Here is a 17,087-nt window from a genome sequence, read left to right on the forward strand (position 1 = left end):
AAGGGCAAGAGCTCCTTTTGTACTCCCCACCTCCAACCCAAATTCTAACCCTCACCCAGCCCCAATTCAATTGTTGATGCTGTAGATAAATATAGGTGTCCTTAGGAGAGACATTTACTATTTAATTGGAAAGCACTGGAGGATCAGGTTAGAGTTAGGATACAGAAGGAACTCTTTCCAAAAAAGAAAGTATCCTACTTGAAGAAAGCCATCATCAGCAGCAGCTCCTCCTGCAAATACCCTTTCAATTTTTACAACAGGTTGGTCTCTGGAATCTTTCCCACCAGATATACTTATACCTACAAAGAAGCGAAATAAAAGTATGACTTCTTTTTTTACAGTTCAACCAAAAGAACCAAGACAATTGCTTACAAAGACATTCAACAGGGGGTTGTTCATGAAGTTTTAGTTTAACTGTACATCAAATGGCACCAGATGACTATGATTTGTATTGATTCACTAGGTGAACATACATGTACTCTATCTTATTAGGATGTAGCAATTCTATTAAAACAAAGTAACATTATTTAAATTTTTAATATATCTTAAAATTTGTCAATTCAATTCATTAATGATCAACTATTATATTGTTTACCCAGTTCATAATAATATATATATATTGAGAACCAATGATATCATACTCATCATCTGACTGATAATCATTCTCTAAATAATATCATATTCATACTATTTTTACTAAATATGACTTTTCCAAAAAAAAGACATTCAAATATTTTGTATAATGATATTCAGTGGATCATAATTAATCAAAACAATTTCTTCAAAAGTCCAGACAGAACATCGCTGGACAACAAAATATGGCCTACAATTTTTTGTAATCAGTACTTGATTGTCATGGTTACCTACCTAATGATGATTTATTTTTCTTCAATTCTACTGTGACTTCTATCTGAGGTGTAGAGTTTTGTAGTGAATTATTGGCAGATGTGGCTTCCATGATTTCAAGCAATGGACTTGGCTCATCATAATTTAAAATTACTTCATTTTTATTTTTCCTGTAAAAGTAAGATGACAATACTGATTAGAGTTAACAAATTCTATCCATACCAAAATGTACAGGCTAAAATTTAAAAACTGAGTAAATTCCGCCCCAAGCTTGAAAATCCCATCCCGAACTTGAAAATCCCATCCTGAACTTGAAAATCCCATCCTGAACTTGAAAATCCCATCCCGAACTTGAAAATCCCATCCTGAACTTGAAAATTCCATCCCGAACTTGAAAATCCCATCCCGAACTTGAAAATCCTAACCTGAACTTGAAAATCCCATCCTGAACTTGAAAATCCCATCCTGAACTTGAAAATCCCATCCCGAACTTGAAAATCCCATCCTGAACTTGAAAATTCCATCCCGAACTTGAAAATCCCATCCCGAACTTGAAAATCCCATCCCGAACTTGAAAATTCCATCCTGAACTTGAAAATCCCATCCTGAACTTGATAATACCATCTCAAGCTAGAAAACCCTTTGAATTTTGGATGCAACATTTTTATGCAGTTTTCTATACTTTTTTTGTTAATTTTATTGCAAACAAACATAATTTCCAATTAGATAACATTATATTTCAGTGTCAAGTTATCTTGGTCATTTTGTGACAATAATGATGGTCATAGAGTATATTTGTGTGGTCTCCAATAATGCCAATTAAGTATCGGTGGTTAAATAGCAGTTCAGATGCCTAGATGATCCCTAGATGGTGCAATATATGTAAGCATAGCAAAGAAGGAGATGAATGACATGTGATGAGATGAATCAGTTGATACTCACAGTATGCCTTTAACATTTCTGGGTGGCGTCGGTGGTGGTGTACTTTCATCAAACTCAACAGATGAGATATGAACCCGGGGAGATGATAATTTTGGTTTCTTTTTCCTGCTCTTGTCTACAGTGGCATAGAGCGCTGCAATGTCCTCCTCAGTTGGCATGCTCTCATTGGCTGGCGTAAAGAAATCTGGGCTCTTATTGGCTGATGATTCTAATGAACTTGGCAGATGAATGGACATTGAGCTTTCATTGGCTAATGAACCAGATGAGAAATCTATTTGTGAATATTCATTATATGATATGGGAGACTCAAGCTGTCCATTAGTTGTGAGCGCAACTTCCCCTTGCAAATTCTCACTGGTGGTGTTGCCATCATCATTGTCGCTTTCCATATCATCATTAATCCGATAAATACCTTTGCGTGTGCCGCTATCGCTGTCACTAGAATCCGATTCAGAATCACTATCATCATCGCTCTCCAAATCCAACGCTTTAATCATATCAGCAGCAGCATCCACATCCTCACTGTGATTGGCTGCCACATCTAATTCTCTAATTGGTGTAACCGTAACTTCTGTTATATGACTGCCTGTATCAGTCTGTTCCTCTTTGATAAATGGCACGACACCGTCGTATTCAGAATTATTAACTTTTTTTATTAACACAATTCCTGTTGAATCGTCTGTTTCCTGGTCGCTACTCGTGCATTGCACAGACGTTTTTTCATGTCCTGTCTTTGGACTTGATTCCGGTGTACTTGTAACTGGACTCCTGGTCTGTGGCCGACCAATAATAGGAATGTGGCTATATGCCAGACCTTTCACTGGTTCTTGATCCATCATTGCTTTCTTTCTCCTCACCTCAGCTTGCCTTTCTCTCCTCAAACGTTCAAGTTCCTCTCTGCGCTTTTGATCTTTATCCAACTTATCGTCAGATCTCACCATGGCAACCTCCTGCAATTGTTCTGTATTCAAAAAAAATTTAGTTACCAAGTGCATTAACTCCATATAACAAATTAATTTGCATAAATTTCCCATGATGCATCATGACATTCTGAGTTTCTTATAACTAAAGAGAAGTAGAAATTACTGATGAAATATAATTTTACACCATAGAAATCAGATAATTTGATTTAGTAATGTATGTTGCAATATAAATGCCACAAGCAGTATGCGTAGCTGATAAAGCTGTGCTGTTTGAGATGCATAATTAGAGAGGAATATCACAATAAATCTAGTCATTTTCAAGATAAAATGAGAAAATTGAAGGTATCAAAACTAAATGAATTAATCCAATAGAAGAATGAATCAAATCAATCTGACTAAGGTCTATCCAAAGCACTTGTGCTAACTGTTTTTCAAAAACAAGTTGAATGTAAATTTTTTTTTACCAAAAATGACAAAAACATTCACTTAAATTAGAGAATTGAAGGTATAAACAAATGTCACGGAGGTCCAACAAAGGTGTCTACATATAAAAAGTCGAAAATAACAATTTTTCACCAGAAGGAATTGAAGATATCTTCAGAAATCTGAGTGAGAACCATCCAAGGTACATTTGTAGTGAGTATGGTACCCATACAGTTGATATTTTTAAGAAGAAGTTGAAAATTTAATGTTGACACTGACAAACAATCTGTAATATGAACAGTTCTGCAATGTTAACTTTGTCAACAGTGGGGCTAATAAAAGTGGTAAATAAAAGTTGAATCTTACTAGGTTGTGTGTTTAATCTCTCAGCGCTATTCTGTAAAGTATGCTCATTTGAACTAATTTGTTCATAGACTGTAAAATTAGAAAGAAAAATGATATTAATATTAAGTAATGAATGCAGGAAAAGATATTAATTGAATTCTACTACTTCTTTTATACTACAATTTTTGAGAATATTAAGTCTATACACCATAGACCATAGGAATGTAGCTGGAATATAACCATGTCAGGAATATGATTATGATGTTTGTTTAATATTAAAATAATTGAAATTTGTATCTGATCGTCAAACGAGTACATGTGTACATTGAGAGATATTGCTCTGGAACAGCGTCAATTAAAACAAAATCAGCCATTTTGAATACATATACATATCTATAACATGATGTATATAATGAATATATAAAATTTGAACATAATCAGTGAAAGCATGTCAGAGGTATGGCTCTAGAAGCCCAATCATTAAAACAAAGTCAGCCATTTTGAATCTAATCTGAAAAATAAAATGACGTGCATCATTAAAACAAAATTCATTCATAAATGCCAGAAATGCTTGATATTTGATGATTTTTTTAGCACAAAAATGGCCACCATTCGGCCACTTTGAATAGGATCATCAAACCAATACATCAATATATCTATGACATGATGCATAATGAGTATTAAAAATTTGAACATAATCTGTCAAAGCAAGTCAGAGATATGGCACGAGAACCACATTCATTAAAACAAAATTGCCACCAGTCAGTCATTTTGAATGGTATCTGAAAAACAAAATGACGTGCATCAAGGTCCTATAATGTCCAATATATATACCAAGTTTGAACAAAATCCATCTGTAAAATGCTCCGAGAAATGCTTAACTTTGATAATTTTTCAGTACAAGAATTGCTGCCATTCGACCATCTTGAATCAGATCGTGAAACAAATTGATGTGCATATGTATAAAATGTAATGTATGATGTATGTGTGAAGTTTGATTGTGATTGGTCCTGGCATTCCTAAGATACGGAAGCACAGACGCACGGACACACAGACGCACAGAGGTCGAAAAATAAGTCCCCGTTTTCAGACTGCTTTATTTCAACAGTTTAGAAAATTTATATTTATAATTTGGTTACATTCGAAATGAAGTTAAGGAAAATACACTAAAAGTTTCAAAAATAATAAAACATGATATAAAATGAGGTATTAAACTGATAAGTAATAATTGATTTGTTTCAATCCTGTTACAAGTTTTGTTGTTAGAACTAGGATATACTATTATAGTATTTTTATGTTTTGATTTGAGTATAAATTGAAATTGTTCTTTGTTATCAAATTTTGCAAATTTACTGTTTATTGAGTTAATTGTGTTGAATAACATGTTTCATGAATGTTTGGCTTTGATGTCAGATTTGACTTACCTGCACTGTTTTCATGTAGCTCTTCATATGCTTCAATTTCCCATCTTGACACCAAGGAATCAAACTGACCAATATCGGTTGGTAAAATAACACTCCTGTAAAAATGGATAAGAAGTGGCTTATACATGTACTAACATCAACCGGCAACTTGGTAATCAGCCAACAGACACAATCAATGTATTGTTGCATAGTGGTTAATTGGTGCATCGACTAGGTGTCAGAGTTAAAATCCTACTTTGGAGGAATCAAGGCCACTGACTGAAATTCATTGACCAGCTTTGGGGGGGGGGGGGGGGGGAGTTGTGGCTAAGACATAATGGGACACCCATTTCAGGCATATATATTAAACAAAGTAAGAACAGATTCTAATGCACCAAGTTTTTTTAAAAGTCATCTCTGAAAATAAAACAACATTTTATAGCAAAGTTTTATTAATTACAGTTGGGGATCGTTATACTTACCGAATATCTTTGAGCAGTACGACTTTCTCTGGTCTATCTAATATTGCTAACAGCGGTTGCACTAACATTGATATGTCCCCTTCCACCATGTACTGTCAAATATAATACGTATAATTATACAATTTACATTTGTTTTCACAAAGCTGTAAGTATTCAACTGTAATTTGTGCACTTTATGGTACATACATGCATCTCTTACTGCATTCAAGGTGAGGTGAGGTTGGAGTGAGAAAAAAGTTCGTTAGGAATTTTTTGAATTTGTTGGCGTGTGAAATCTTGGTATCAATCAATTCCGATAATATAGGAAGCCTAGTTGATGAGCCAGAGCTTCATTAAAAAAGACCATGGTTTCACAAAAAATCAACAGTTCAGTTTTTATTCCTAAAAGAAAGAAAACCTAAAATCTGGTTCCCCTTGTTATTCCTACTAGAATTTAAAACTATTAAATAATCATCTAAAGCTAGGTCTAGGAAACTTTTCCCATAAGTTACTAAACAGGTTAATATCTCATTTATTGGTATTAATTGATTGGGACATCCAACAAACTGTCCAGTGATAAATCTACCAATACAAACAACTAATAATCATTAAACACCATAGGCACTCGTGCAATAAAGTGTTTTTGATGAGTAAATCGATAGCTACAACTTTACTAGGAGAAGGCACTCTTACCCTTCTAACATGTCTAATAATCGCAGCGACTTCATCATCATTCTTTAATATTCGTCTAGCTCTATCTTCTATCGCAGGTATTGCGTGCTGCCTAGATGCTTGCTGTAACATTATCTGTGTGCCAGCACCGTGTACAAACACACCCTTCTTTTTACCAATACTACCATATGAATCTTTTGACGCTGCACAGAAAAATTGTACAAAAATGATACAAGATATATAACAATGACATGCATCAGAATTATGTATTATTTATGTGCCCAGCATAGCTCCTATATTACAATACATAGGTGAGAAACGGCTGAGTATACTGTACATAACTTTATAGTGAATGCTTTATAAACTTTAATTCTGCAACAGAGACATTTTTGAATATTTTGCAGTAAAAAATTGAGATAAAACATAGATTACTAGACTGATTTAGCCTTTTCACCACCAGACTTTAAATACTTGCCCAAATTTTTCTACACTTTCTTTTCATGTTCTTCAATATTTTTGGACATGAACCTCAATTTTGGAGCCAACAAAACAAATACGAGTCAATTTCCAGTTTTTACTCAAAAAATGTGTCTATTTTTGTTCCAATCTTCTGAAGGAAAGTGTAGACTATAAACAGGACTACTCTGTGAATTTGTGATGGAAAAAGGGAACTGGTGTAGAAAAGGTTAAATGAATTCCATAACTTAATTGCAATCTGACCTACCCGTGCTCTCGTGCCTCATAGGTCTCATTCCACCATTACCATTAGACTCTCGCATAGCTCTAGCAGGTCCCAACAATTCTCTACTAACTCCATTACCATTCACAGCAGAAACAGAAACAGTCGTGGTAGTGGTAGTATGGGGTACAGTACTTGTAGGTTGTGATGCCTTCAAACTACCCAGTCCTAGTCTTGTCTTTGATTTAGAATTGCTGGCACCTACACAATGGTTTCAATTATTTATCACATGCACTTTAGATATCCCCACAGTAAGATCAAAATATATATCATGGTATGATGTCACATATACAAGCTAATGTTTTTATTTCATATATGCGCTACCAGAAGATTGTTCAGCTTTCTGGAATGAATGAACTCTACATATGGTTACCTTCAAACATATTCTATTAACAACCTTATAGGTTATTGTTAAATCCGTAAAAAAAAAAATCAGATAAGATTTTTAATTTCCGTGCTAATCGCAGTATAATCATAAATATCACCTAAGTCGCATCAATCCTGAGCTATAAGGTGGTAATTATTCAAATTTTCTGATTTCAAATTCATAGGAAATATTAGGATTATAAACATTACTCAAAATCCATTTACTTTCACTAGATTTTTATTAAATTAATATTTTTATATTTTAAGCATATTCACCTGGTTTTAATAAATTTAATTATCTAATAAATTTGCCAGTAAAACAAAATGTTCTATTGTTATTTTTTGCATTTTCCCATGAATTTTAAGCAAAATAACAAAACGCAAACAGTGAATAATTAATACATGTACAGTACACTTGTAAGTATGCAGAACAGCAGATTCTCTTGAAATAAAATAGTAATGTGTATACTTCAGATGTAAGGTGCATTTACATTGTATATATGCCAAATGTGATATGACATTATTATGAGTGACCGGTATGGTGTAACTATAGTAACTGTCTGTATGTCCCAGCCAGCTGTGTGTATGTAGAGTAACTGATTCCTGTAAACTGCGACTACATGGTCATTTCAAAGAAATACAACATGCAAACCGCTACATGTGTAGGATACCATAAATAACAGAGAATATGGAAGTTTTTTTTTTTGTAAACTGTTAATTTGAATCTAGATGAAGACATATGAATGAGATGTGTTGAAATATAATCACTGGCAGCACATGTAGTATTTGTGATTTTTCAAAATATCCTTATACATGTATAGTGCAGCAAACAATAAACACTATAAAAATCACAATTGAAACAAAACAGCATTATAGAATACACATAAATACACAAAGTAATAATAATTACAATAAACATTACCAAAGAACATAAAATAAACAGACAATTCAAACCTGCAGTTAGTATGTACGTGATGGTATAAGCCGGGTGTCGTTTCAGTGCATGTGAAAGCTATTGTGGAAAAACACCATTTACCAAATACATTATCAATACACCCTTTATCAATATGGTGTACCAGGGTATGCATTATAACTGAAAGTGCCTATACTTGCAATCCAACTAAGCATAGCTATGATACAGCATTCAAATTAAACTACACATCTGTAGTGATTTTTTTTACCTTGCGATCCCACTTTGTGTTTCTCAGTTTTATCTTTGGAGCGGCGGAAGATTATATCCTTGATCGAGCGAGACCGCTTCACTTTGTGTCCCCTCTTCTCCTCATTATAAAATTGTTTGGCTGCTAAATCTATGCATATAATCAGTAAACAGGGCTTTTTTGAAGAGCCACTGATGCGGTTGCTAGGCTACATGATAGCATATATATATACATTCAGGCCATGCATTAACATTCAAAATAACACGCACTATGCAGAGGAATTTATAGAGAATGGTGACAGAGGAGTTAGGATTAGGAATAATTTTAAGGATAAGGAAACATATGGATTGATTTGAGGGCAGTGTTGCAGCCAGCTACCATCCATTGGAACAGGCATTTATTATTGTACATTCTCAAAAAATTCATAATTTTTTTTTTTTTTTTTTCACTGTTTAGCTTATATTTTTTGTTTTGTTTAGAGGTTTTTCCTGACAGTAGAAATGTGGGGACTAATAACAAAATTAAAGTTGTCAGATTACTTGTATCAAATTAATGTTGAAATTAATTGTATTTACAGAGATTTTTTTTGTGTTTGAAGTTTGATCTCTAGGTGTGTGTGTGCATTGATTTCTGTAGTAAAATTACACAAGTACTGGGTACTGTCAGGTAGATTGATACACTATGGAAGGCAGCATAATTAGTGCATATTACGTATATTATTAATTATTTACAGTGGTGTTATTAAAGTGAGTATTGATGAGGCAGTGGGAGGCAACACTGGCATGCACTTATATTCAACCTGGTAAGAAGATCACACTCAAACACTGCAAATGACAGAGTGTACACAAGACGCAATCAAATACATGTCAACAACGATAATACACACCATACAAATGTTTTTAAATGTACATTTCCACAAATGAATGCATTATATAGATCAGTTTATCAGAATTCAAACTTTGGAGCAAACACATGTCACTTTTCTCAAAAATCAACATTGGAATTGGAGGAAATGAATGTTTAACCGCATTTTCGTGGCAAATGGAAGAGGGAAAGTTTACCCCTTCATGCATATTTTCAATACATTTGTTAAAATCAATTAGCTGATTTCCATACATCATGATTTTCTGATTCTTAAAAACAACGAGCTATATCATATTTTCACTTAGAAGTGCACATTTTGACATACAAGACACATGCCTTTGTAACAGAAGAAATAACACTACAAAAATGTTGAAAGTGAACAGGCTAATTATGGTAGAACAACGATTACAGTTATTTAAACAGTGATAAAGCAACAATTATGGTAATACATGGACAGACCGACAAACAGAGAGACACACAGACTCACCGTCAGGGTTGTATTTCATATTCAAACTCTGTGATCTAGACACATTATTAGAAGTCTTGTTTCCTTTGAGTACAGTCAATATGCCGGAACCTTTCTGTTTACTGTGATGGTGATCACTTCGTTGTTCAGCTGTAGTCTGTATAAAGAAAATATATACAAAGAAATCAAGTAAATAAAACTACAAAACAAAATCTAACCATACAACTAGGGGAGCAGGCATACTGAATCTAGCGTGTTCTCCAACATTTCAACTGGAAATGAAAATTTTACTTTGTTTTAACTTAAAGCGGGGGGGAGTCGTCACCTGCACATGCGTAAGATGGCCATTGTTTACAAACAAGCGTCTACCCATGAGCTTTTGCATTTTTAGTGTGTGTTGTTACCGTCGCTTGCGATTCAATTCCCGCGCGTACGCAGGTGACAATCCTCCTGCTTTAAAATATGCATGTATAGGAATTATGATAAAAGATCTGATAAGATGGTTATATTTGTTACCTTTGTTTCTGTTATTTTTCGTGTTGGTGCTGAGTGTACAAGTTTTGTATGATGCTGCCCATGGTCAACAGATTGTGAGAAATGCTGCGCTGTATCTACAGGAACTGCATCCATGGGACCATTTTGGTATTGGTAGACATGGCTGGTATTAGCAGAAGAGGGAGCTGTATGCGGCCCTGTGACAGGATGACAAACATGAAGTGTAATTTTTGTAGTTTCAGATTATTACTAATATTCATGGCTATTTGACTTGTAATAATCAATTTACCACCAGACTCTCTTGCGCAGATGTTTCTGCACTCTTTTCTTATATTTTTCTGGAAATGAAACCTAATTTTGGAGCTGACAGAAAAAATTTGAGTCAATTTTCAGTTTTTACTAAATTTTTTGTCCTAATCTTCTGAAAGAAAGTGCAGACTATGAACAGGACTATATTGTGAATTTGTGATGGTTAACCGTTAACCGTTTCTGTGATCACACCAAAAAAACATTGAATATACTATTCATATATGCGCAAGTACCATGTACCAGTATGTGAGAAATCAACTATACTCATGAACCTGCTTCTTTGAATGCTATTATTGTTCTCTCCAAAATTAGGAGCTCATTGTAATTTTCTATAATTCCTTTTTGACCAAATAGACGCAATTTTCCTTTGCCAACATGCAATTTTGTGAAAAGTAAAGAAATAATATTCAAGTTTAGTTTGTGAAAAGTGACATTCAAAAGGTTGACAACTTCTGGTTTCCATGACCTTAGTGAGGTATTCAAGGTGGGGTATCAGATCTTACAAAGCTGAACAGCGCCCTCACACATCAATCATGAGAAATTAACTTACTGAAGATTCTTGTCAGTTTTTTGGATTCACCATCCATCCAGCTATACTCTGCAACCATTTCTTTGTAAGCAGGATATTTGTTTACATCCTTTATTGTCAAAATCAGCTGTTTCTGACTTTTAAGATAATTCACAGCTTCAGAATGAGTGATGTTTTCAAATAAAAGGCCATTGACGTCCAGGATGAGGTCACCGACTCTTATACCACTCGCCTCCGCTGGGCCACCAGGGTCAACTCTGAAAATCAATCCATACAAAAACTTTTATAATAACTTGATCTAGCATTCAAAGAATATGTATTATTTAGCAACGGGGGATGTGTCTCTGTGATTGTTCAAGTTGCTTCTAGCGCATTATACACACAAATACAACATCTAGACTCTGTAATTGATCTATGGCCTCAGGGTGTAACCCACACCCATTTCTTGGGTGACTCGCGTGCAACTTGGGGAAACAGACATAGGATGTTGATAGGTAAGTTGATACAGAGACAACATCCAGCATGTATTTAATGATCAAAATCTGGGAGTTGTACTTCTACTTTTATTTGCTCTTTATAATCACATTCCTAAAAGTAATGTACTAGTACATAAACTACATTTATTGTATATCATCAATACAACGTATTTAGACCAGACACACTTCCATCATTTTCAGTATTTTTCATAATCATAATGTGCTACCAATTGAGCAAATATTGTAATAATACTGATTTATCATCATCATCATAATCATCATAATCCATACAGCGAAGAAAATTAATTACAAGTCCATGAATACATCAAAGATAGCAATTAATAATAGAAATTTAAAAATTTGTGAGAGAAAGATAAATGAACCCCTCAAGCATACTATCAAGATGTGAGGTGTTTGACACACATACTCCACATATTAATTTTACCAACATGTTTAAAAAGACAAGTCTGCCCAGCATCCTTACACACCCACTCAGTCCATACCTTGATACGTAGATACCCAGTCCATATTCACTACCACCGCGGATATTAAGTCCTAACAACTGATTATCACCCACATTTAGATGAACTCTCCTTTCACCTGTACCACTTAGCATATGTAGATGACTTTTATTCGGTGCCGGTGGTCGGTTTTCATCTTTACGCTGATCTTTCACAATAGTTTTTCTTAGTGTATCGTACCTGAACCAACAAGAAATATGATCTAATTTAATACAAATTGTTTTGCAATCTGTTTTACTTGTAGTAACATACTGTGAACTCCTTTAATTTCATGTGAGACAAATTTTCGCAAATTGCACGAGTCATTTTGTAGCAATTAAAGATTTTCAGATGTCCTATAACACATAGTGTCAGTGACATTCATAATCTTTTGCCTTAATAATCTTACCACACAGAACAAGACAGCTTAAATGTGCAGGGTGATTTGTTTTTAACCAGTCAACAAACAATTTGTTACATTTATAGGTTGTTTTTTCTTCTATATTACATTAAAACCAGGTGGCATTCCAGTTTTCAAAACTGATATTCAATATTCTACAATCCTAGATTATAGACATTATACTGCTCAAATAATAATATTAATGAGACAAATTGTTTTTATAAATTCAGCATCTGTTTTTAACATAAAATCTGATATAAGTAGAAGACTCTGATTGCTTTTAAATATATATGGTCATTGATGAGCCCTGGCGGTCATAAACCGACAATCGCATATTAAAAAGCAGTCATCAGATTTTAAATCTCTTTAAAACCATACATATGTTGTCGTCTGATATAAAAATTGATCAAAAATTTCTAATGCATATATGGAATAAAGCTTATTTTGAACAGGAATTATCTCACGGCATGTGACAAAAATTAAACACAATGTGTTGTAAGCATTAATGGCTTGGGATAATTCAATAGTGAATGCATATTCCGTCATAGTGGAATTATAAAAATGTCAAAGTGTCAAAAAAACAAAGAACATACAGTGTTGAAAAGTGAACAAAGATCTATATACAAAATTTAATTTGATTCCGGAGCCAATATTACATCACATCTTTTCATAAAAACAAAAAATGAATGATTTTTTCTAAAATAAAAGTTTATATAAACTTACATACCAGTAATTTTGTATATAAGACAGTTTAAATATTGAAGGCAGCAGTTATTTAATACAGCATTTATTTATGCAAATCATTTACTAGGGGTTTTAAATATGAAACATTAGAGATAGTTTTTGAGCTACCATACTTTCCTCAATCAAATGCGTTTTTTTCTCTCTAAAATGCTGTTATTTTTTCAAATTTATCCCCCGTAGTTTCTAATGGTCAATCCTTTATAGTGGAATATTGTACTTTATCATCAGCATTATGATAATTATAACAAACAGATTTGTTAAGAATACTCCATCAAAACTCATAAGCCTCTGCTCATCTATTATGTTCATATAAAAGCCTTAGATGCAGACATGGTAATTAAATCTTGAATGCAAAATACGATATAAAAGGCTGGTGAAGTCGCCGACATCAATCTGTCAAATTTTATAGCAGTTAGTATGCAGCCAACTTATTATTAATGAATAACATGAGCTGACAGGCTGGTAACTTTTATATCCAGTCAATTGTCTGCATGTAGACTGATTCTATCAATGCATTTAAAGTAATATTCAGACAAGGGTCACCTTTTAAATCACTATTACACAACCGATGTATAGTAACCCATGTAGAGATAGATTTTGCATTTTTCTTTAAATTGTTTAAAGAACGAAATTTTACACTGGAGTCAATAAATATTATCTTCTTCTAGAACTGTAAAATATGGTAATAAGTAGACACTATTTGGTAAAAATTGTCCTAAGTAACTGGACAAAATACCTAAGATTTTTTTTAATAGTTAAAAGGACAACAATTACCAAATATTGCTTAAAACATATAAAATTTTAAAATTGGCTATTTCAACAATGTTGGCGAAGTACCAAAGTAAATTTTTGTCACCATTCACAATTTCTAAACCTGCATAACTTTTTCATATTTCTGTTAAAATTCTCACGAATAGAAAATTATAGTCATCTGGACCCAAAATTATCAAAAAATTATACACAAAAGCAGACAAAATGTTGCACCAAACTTTGGCGGGAAAAAATACCAAGAGTTAAGGTGAATACCGTGACCATGATGAATGATCAAATTCAGTATCATCTAAATATTAGTAAAATCAATTTTTGTAATATTTTGTATGTGCAGTGGCTGAAAATATAATAAGCAAATTATGATAAATTGTTTTAGCTTGGCAATTTCTATCTGTGTCAGTTAGAAAAAGTCTGGATTAGGTGAACAAACTTTAAATTGGACTCCTGAGACCAAAATTTGAACCAGTAAAATTCATTAATAATAGTTATGATAATTTTAATCTAGCATTGCAATATACACAATTTTTTTTTTTTTTGAAAAGCAATGAACTTTACAGAAAAAAAATCCACAGACAAAAATATTTTACAATCAATATGTATACAATAAAACTTACCAAGAAGTCTTTTCTCTTGAAAATTTAAAACCTGGTACTTTTCCGGTGCGGCGGATTAACATTCTAAGAGTAGTGCTACCCTGTAACACCATAACAGCACTGCTTGTGGCGATGTTATCAAACCCTACACTGTTCACTTCTAAAATCTGATCACCAACTTCAAGACCATTACGATCTACAAAAACACAGATGAACAAGACAAAGTATAACACAGAGAATCTTATAGATTATGTATTGATTGCACAATTTAAGGGCACACACAAATTTTTATGATCCCTAGAAGAGATAATATAGGATTACTAACGTTGCACTCAAAGAACATTATTTTCTTCCGACCATTAAATGACATATTGGATTAATATGAGGTTATTACAAGGATACCTCAAAGTATGCACACAAAGACAATACAGTTGAAGTATCGACAGGTGCGCAGCGGAGGTCAATGCGAGGTGTACTGTCTAAGTGCATACTTTGAGGTCTCCTTGTAATAATCTTATTATTATACATCTTTTTCTTCCAAGGATACAACACGAGACTGCCAAAATCGGAAAAGGCTTAGAATAGAATCAGCAAACTTCTTTGTGTGGAGTCCGGTCAAACCCTGGTGGCAGCCATGTTCGTTTTTATTATTAGAGGACGCACACACACGCAATCATTCCATATTTGGAATTCACATTTCCTAATATGGTAGAATGAAAATACCCCATAAAATACCGCAAAATTAGGAAACGCTGTAACTTATAGCGTTGGTGACAGATGTATAATAATAATACATAATCTGCATGAATTACAAGAAATGTTTGAGGATTCAACTGATGCCCAGAATTACTACATGCCGCAGTAATTCACTATTTTGCAATCAAACGTTTTCTTATTTAGAATACCATAGAATACTAATTTCTCACATGATGTTTCATCTAAGTTGCACACATTAAAGTATTGAAAGCTCATTTTCTGTTTGAATATTTACTAGTGGCCAGCAACAGCAAAATAGAGCCTGTCGGAGCGTTGAGATGGGCTTCTAGCACATTATTTGTCAGAATTCTGTTTCAATGAATAGATGCACTTTGGGGAAAGCTGAATTAGAATCTTTGCCAATCCAAATACAAACAAAAAGTCAAACAAAAAATCAAATAAGAATCTAAAAATTAATGAAACTTGAATGTTCAGCATACATTTCCAGCAATTCACACAAATTCAGATCATACACGTATCACATACTTCACATAATAGATATGAATTCCTAGAGATTTTTTCAGGTTTCGTTTGTAAGGTTTATACAATGATGCATGTGTACATTGTTTAATATTGGGATGATTTTAAATTCAGTATACCGTTAGCCACTTTATCAATTATTTCTCTGTGTGAAATAAATCCTATATAATACAAGATTAGGTTGTAAGGACATCTCAACTGATCAGAAAATTAGCTATAAAGTTAGAGATTACCAGTAATACAATAAAGATAAAACTGTGATGGCTATAATACTTTGTGAAACGGTCAAATAATACATGGGTTCTAATTACATAAACAGAACACGGAATCATGGCGAGCGCTTAATAAAAAGCTGCTGCTGTCAATGTATGCTTCACTAGGTACCAGGTAAGGAATTAAATTAAGCTAGAGTTTTCTCAAGATACATGTATGCTGTTGCTGTAAACATATTTTTTGCTTTCCTCTATCAAATGTTTTTTTTAGATAATAATATATAAAATGTATGAATAAACTAATATTTATAACTTTTTAAAACTGTTTAGACAAATAAATCAATAACCTGAATGGAAATGGCATCCACTGTTCCAAACAATATGGTTAGATAGATTAGAGGAACAACAGACAATGAGGAAAAGAAAATAACACTATTTGAGGTACGAAAAAAAGTTGCATGGCATTCTCACTCTCAACGAGATCCAGGCAGAAATTAGCAAACAAGGTTTATTGTTTCACAAAATTTGAATTTCCACAGTTTGGATCAGGTTAACAAAGTAGCATAATGATATGCATTGATTAAAAGATTATGCTTATTAATCAACCAGTTCCTGTTGTCACGAATGTCAAACATTAAATCGTGTTTATGTTGAATGTTGTGATGGTGGTTTTTTTCTATGTTTTATGGCGATAAATGGGCAATGTTGTTTTTGGCGATAGATAACTGTTAAATATAGAGTGGCAAGATGTTCCTTCTAGTCAGTACCAGTACTGGAGAAATGGACTTTGATTGAACCCTGAATGCTAAATAAAAAGCAATTTGTCTAATTCAGTCTCTAAAGACCATAAGGAGATAAAGTGTTTCAGGTACAGTGTTGAGGAACAAATTTGAATTGACGATCTTAAACTCCTGAGACGAGGAAATTATTTGAAATCTGAAGTGAAACACTTCTTACCTGCCACTGAGTCTTCATCAATCTGACTAACAAAGATTCCTAAACCGTGTTCAGAACCACCACGTATACTAAATCCTAAACTGTCGCTGTCTTTGTTTATAGTAATTACATGAAGCGTACCTTTCTCAGCAGAATAACCATTGTAATTGGCACCTATATAATAAAAATACATATGCATTAGCCATAACTAGTAAACAAATAAGTTGTCATGAATCAAAGAAAGTTATCAATTTTTGTAGCATTGAACATTTTACA

The 17,087-nt window shown here is 33.4% G+C and overlaps 1 protein-coding gene across 1 annotated transcript in view; it reads right to left on the reverse strand.

The window, feature by feature from the left end:
• LOC100375241 (PDZ domain-containing protein 7-like) overlaps window positions 1-17,087 on the reverse strand; it is a 50,476-nt gene that overhangs the window by 4,689 nt on the left and 28,700 nt on the right. Inside the window, exons 4-18 of the mRNA XM_078013568.2 lie at window positions 16,833-16,985; window positions 14,449-14,623; window positions 11,923-12,120; window positions 10,965-11,200; window positions 10,127-10,302; window positions 9,632-9,767; window positions 8,302-8,430; window positions 6,740-6,955; window positions 6,037-6,218; window positions 5,365-5,456; window positions 4,904-4,998; window positions 3,501-3,569; window positions 1,789-2,749; window positions 868-1,016; window positions 199-299 (exon numbers count right to left, since the gene is read on the reverse strand). Coding sequence (XP_077869694.1) covers window positions 199-299; window positions 868-1,016; window positions 1,789-2,749; window positions 3,501-3,569; window positions 4,904-4,998; window positions 5,365-5,456; window positions 6,037-6,218; window positions 6,740-6,955; window positions 8,302-8,430; window positions 9,632-9,767; window positions 10,127-10,302; window positions 10,965-11,200; window positions 11,923-12,120; window positions 14,449-14,623; window positions 16,833-16,985 — 3,068 coding nt within the window. The remainder of the gene's footprint in view (window positions 1-198; window positions 300-867; window positions 1,017-1,788; window positions 2,750-3,500; window positions 3,570-4,903; window positions 4,999-5,364; window positions 5,457-6,036; window positions 6,219-6,739; window positions 6,956-8,301; window positions 8,431-9,631; window positions 9,768-10,126; window positions 10,303-10,964; window positions 11,201-11,922; window positions 12,121-14,448; window positions 14,624-16,832; window positions 16,986-17,087) is intronic.

This window comes from Saccoglossus kowalevskii, chromosome 10, assembly GCF_978046115.1.
Source record: "Saccoglossus kowalevskii chromosome 10, keSacKowa6.1, whole genome shotgun sequence".
Taxonomy (NCBI): domain Eukaryota; kingdom Metazoa; phylum Hemichordata; class Enteropneusta; family Harrimaniidae; genus Saccoglossus; species Saccoglossus kowalevskii.